The sequence below is a fragment of the Amphiura filiformis genome, chromosome 10 (genome assembly GCF_039555335.1).
Source record: "Amphiura filiformis chromosome 10, Afil_fr2py, whole genome shotgun sequence".
NCBI lineage: Eukaryota > Metazoa > Echinodermata > Ophiuroidea > Amphilepidida > Amphiuridae > Amphiura > Amphiura filiformis.
Genome location: NC_092637.1, coordinates 40,555,940 through 40,560,718, shown reverse-complemented (window position 1 = coordinate 40,560,718; position 4,779 = coordinate 40,555,940). Strand labels below are relative to the sequence as shown.

At 40.1% G+C, this 4,779-nt stretch overlaps 1 protein-coding gene across 1 annotated transcript; it reads right to left on the bottom strand.

Annotated features, from left to right (window-relative positions):
• Positions 1 to 1,627: 1,627 nt before the first annotated feature.
• LOC140161857 (uncharacterized) lies at positions 1,628 to 4,062 on the bottom strand. Its single transcript, XM_072185151.1, has 2 exons — positions 4,051 to 4,062; positions 1,628 to 2,665 (listed from the first exon to the last, which is right to left on the bottom strand). The coding sequence occupies exons 1-2, from the start codon at positions 4,060 to 4,062 to the stop codon at positions 1,628 to 1,630; spliced, it is 1,050 nt and encodes a 349-aa protein (XP_072041252.1).
• Positions 4,063 to 4,779: the final 717 nt, after the last annotated feature.

The window sequence follows — 4,779 nt, the reverse complement described above, 5'->3', positions numbered from 1 at the left end:
ACGGATGCTCACAATACGATGATCGGAGTCCATTTCTACTGAGTTGTATGCTCGACAGTTGCGGAGAGAATATACCCACTTGCTGTTTATTAGTATGTGATCTAACTGTGCATAGGTTGATCCAGCTGGGTGGGTCCAAAGAAACAAACAAAACAAAACAAAACAAAAAGGATAATAGGAGCTAGCAAACTAAAAAAACAATTGTTTTTCAGTATGATTCCATTTCTTTCAGTTTTAAAACATTGTTGACAATTTTCGGCCCTTTTGTTTGCCGCTCCTTCTTCTTCTGCCGCTCCTTCCTTTTGTGCCCCCTGCTTTTACCCCAGGGGGCTCGCGCCCCCCCCACCAATATTCGCGCATGTCATTAAATGGATGATAACTGTCACAGTGAATGGTATATTATTTGTTTTTAAATCTTTTGATCCAAAATTCAAATGACCCGTTAGCATGCAACATCTGAATGATAATATTGTGCTCACAAGCTACATGTATACGCATAATGCACTCATAGAGCTCAGTAGTATTAGGGCATTTTTCGACATTTTCGACAATAATCATGAGCTCATGAATATTAATCAGGTCAGAGGTCACTTCCGGTTTGCATATTAATGTGATGGGCGTGGTTAATTAGCATGTTCATGATGTTGGCGTGGTTAATCACCTCACATGAATATTAATGAGGAAGTTTGAAATCTTTTTTCGTGTTTGGTGTGAAATATTTTTTCGTGTTGCGTTGAAGTTGGAAATTACTTTTTTTTTCGTGTTCTGAATTTGCAAATATTTTGTTCGTGTTTTCAGATACATTATTTTGATTACTGTTCTTCCATAACGTGGCCTAAGGTGATATAATTTCATAATTGAGTGTTGAGTGTTCTTCTATAAGGGGACGATGCTTAATGCATAATTATAACGAGTTCGTTACTTTGAGTGCTGTTTACATGGTGGTTGCAATCAATACATAATTATAACGATTTTATTACACATTTAGTATTCGTTGAATAGATTCATCAGGTTTGTTCAATAAATAAACATTTTGGATTTTTTGCTTTTCGAAACCAAGTGAAATTTAACTCACTACAATATTCCGTCCTATGCGTCGGAGGACTTCATCAGGTATGACTGATTTTGGTCATCTGATCCACTTTCCCGGCAAACAAGTTTGAGTGGTTTCCGGTATTCCTTAGTCTCTTTTGCAGACTTCAAAAGTGGATCGTAGACATGACTCAAGAGGTAGGTGCCCTCCTCCCTGTTTAGGGTGTTGGTGCCCCGTCTTCTAATCTCCATTGCTTCTCTGACTTCTCTTGATCTTTTGTCGTGCTCCCGTCCAAGTATCTTTGATTCTTCCCAATCTATAACGTGGTTTGCCCTTGCTACGTGATCTGATATGGCTGATTTGGTCTGTTCCATTTCCGATGTCCTGCGTTCTGAGCGAGTGAACTTTTTTCATTGGCCTTTTTGACTTCCGCTTTATGTTCAGCAAGTCTAGTGCCGAACATCCGTGAGGTTTCACCGACATAGGAGAGATGACAGTTTTTGCAGCCGATTTCATAAATGCAATTGCCGGTTTTTTCCTTTTCACGTTTGTCTTTTGGGTGGACTAGTATTTGTGTGAGAGTGCGGTGGGGTTTCATTGCCGTGTCAACTTTGTGTTTTTATATACTCTTTGGATACGTTCTGAAAGGCCGCTGACATAAGGAATGACCACCATGCCTTTGCTTTTTTCCTCGGCGGTCTTACTTTTCTTTGATCTCAGTTTTTCAGCATCTTTGGTTTTATTATGCATTTGGTTTTTTACTTTATCCATGGCCCAATCCGGGTAGCCACAATTTTTCAAGGCTGCACGCACTCGCTCTTCTTCTTTGATTCTATCTTCCGTTTCCGTTACAACGGAGTTCATGCGGTCAAACAGGGTTCTTATTACACCCATTTTTTGGTGGAGAGGGTGTTCCGATTTGAAATTCAGATACTGGTCTGTATGAGTTGGTTTGCGATATACTAAAAGCTTGATAGATCCATCTGGCTTTCTGACAATCAAAGTATCTAAAAATGGGATTTGGCCATTTTTTTCTTCTTCAAAGGTAAATTTGATACTCTCAGTTTCGTCGACAGAATTCAGATGGTCAGTTAGGTTTTGTACTTGACCCTCTTGAATTATTTCGAGCACGTCGTCGACATAGCGCCGCCAATACCGTGGCTTAAACTCTAAAGGGGCCGTCGCGATGGCCTGTTGCTCCAAAAATTCCATGAAAAAATTAGCAATGATGGGGCTAACTGGGCTGCCCATCGCGGCGCCAAAGCGTTGTCTGTAGATGGTGCCCCGGAATTCAAAATAGGTTGTTGTCAAAATGAATTCGAGAAGCTCGATTATGTCGTCGACCTCAAGTTTAGTGAGCTTTTTTAAGTCTTTGTCCTCAATCAATCTTTGCTTGATTATGCCGAGAGCTTCTTTGATTGGTGTATTGGTAAAGAGTGAAACAACATCATGGGAATTAAAAATTTCATGATCTTCAATGAAAACACCACTGAGTTCTTCTGCAAGGTCTTTGGAATTTTTAACATGATGCTCAGTGTTCCCGATGAGAGGATTGAGTAGGCCGGCTAGCGCTTTAGATGTTTCATATCCGAGAGAGTCTGTGTAATCTACGATAGGTCTTACTGGATTGCCCTGCTTGTGAATTTTTGTCGTACAATACAGTCTTGGGGTATTGGCTGTGGTGGGGTATAGCAGCCTATACTGAGCATGATCAATTTTGTTTTCCTTTTGGAGTCTAGAGAGGATAGCAATTAAATTGCGCTTGTACTTTGGTGTAGGGTCGGCTTTTAAAGTTTCATATGTCTTTTCATCTTTTATCTTTCATCTTTAATGAATTAATAGCCGCCCTCTCCTCTTTAGATATGTTTGACTGGGGAGGCTTGGCATTTCGTAGCACACCAACAACTTCAGCTCTCAAAGCTGGCCTATCATTCGCGGGGATGAAACTACACGCCTTTTCGGTTGCTACTATGAAATCTTCATTTGGTACATGTTCACAACTTACCGCGAAGTTCAAGCCTTTTTTGTAAGATTTTTTCCTCCGGATCCGTAAGCTTCTGCTTGGAAAGGTTCGTCACCCATTTCTTGAGCTGATTTCCAGAAAGGTCTACATTATCGTAGCGCTTTAGTGGCGATATTTTGCTCACATTTTTGTCTTTCAACTTCTCTAACTTCGCGGTTTGACGGATTTTGCATTTTTCATTTTCCGTAACACGCGTGTTGTTGACATGAAAATCGACCTGTGATTTTACTTCCGGGTTGACGATCGTTTCTATTTCTTTGTTGATTACATTGTGTTTTTGGTTTAGGGAAACTAATTTATTACTGATCACGCGAATTCGCTCCCGAACAAGATCTTTTTCCGCCTTTTCAACGATCTTTTTGGCGTTATTAGTCCGAATAGGGCACTTCAGTTTCAGGCTTACCGGCGTTAGATTCGGATCCTTGCAGCGGTGCGTGAATGTCAGATGATTTTTATGTCTAGAGATTTTCTTGTTTACATTCTCCAAGTCACGTATTTTCTTGACCGTTGGTTGTCCGTATACGTTTCTAACTTCGTTGAATAGATTCATCAGGTTTGTTCAATAAATAAACATTTTGGATTTTTTGCTTTTCGAAACCAAGTGAAATTTAACTCACTACAATATTTCGTCCTATGCGTCGGAGGACTTCATCAGGTATGACTGATTTTGGTCCTCTGATCCACTTTCCCGGCAAACAAGTTTGAGTGGTTTCCGGTATTCCTTAGTCTCTTTTGCAGACTTCAAAAGTGGATCGTAGACATGACAAAAAAGGCCAATGAAAAAAAGTTCACTCGCTCAGAACGCAGGACATCGGAAATGGAACAGACCAAATCAGCCATATCAGATCACGTAGCAAGGGCAAACCACGTTATAGATTGGGAAGAATCAAAGATACTTGGACGGGAGCACGACAAAAGATCAAGAGAAGTCAGAGAAGCAATGGAGATTAGAAGACGGGGCACCAACACCCTAAACAGGGAGGAGGGCACCTACCTCTTGAGTCATGTCTACGATCCACTTTTGAAGTCTGCAAAAGAGACTAAGGAATACCGGAAACCACTCAAACTTGTTTGCCGGGAAAGTGGATCAGATGACCAAAATCAGTCATACCTGATGAAGTCCTCCGACGCATAGGACGAAATATTGTAGTGAGTTAAATTTCACTTGGTTTCGAAAAGCAAAAAATCCAAAATGTACATTTAGTATTCTTTCGCATGGTTATTACAATTAAATATCATGATAACGTTTTCATAAGATTTAATGCATGGTTATTACAATGTATACCAGCTCATCATTATAATAATTTCATTACATTTAATGTTGTCCCACATGGTGATTAAATAGTATGTAAATATTAACCGTCTATCAGTGTGATGGTCGAAATATAATCACGAGGTGAAAGATGGACACGACCCGGAACGGCGAGTGGAATGGAACAATACATCTTTCACCGAATGATTATATTTGGACCATTACACGAATTTAAGACAGTTAATATTTGTTTTATATCACTCGTACATAAATTCTATTACTAAAATACTATTTACGGTAGGAAATACATTTTTTCATCAACATAACACCATGTTTTGCCGTGAAATACATTTTGGGGTCCACCTCATAGCTACATCGGCGAGTCTCAGAGTCAGCGCACGGCTTGGCGCAGGCGCACTATGGCGCAGCACTATGAAGGTAAAAACTATCACACGGAGAGGCTGATGGTAA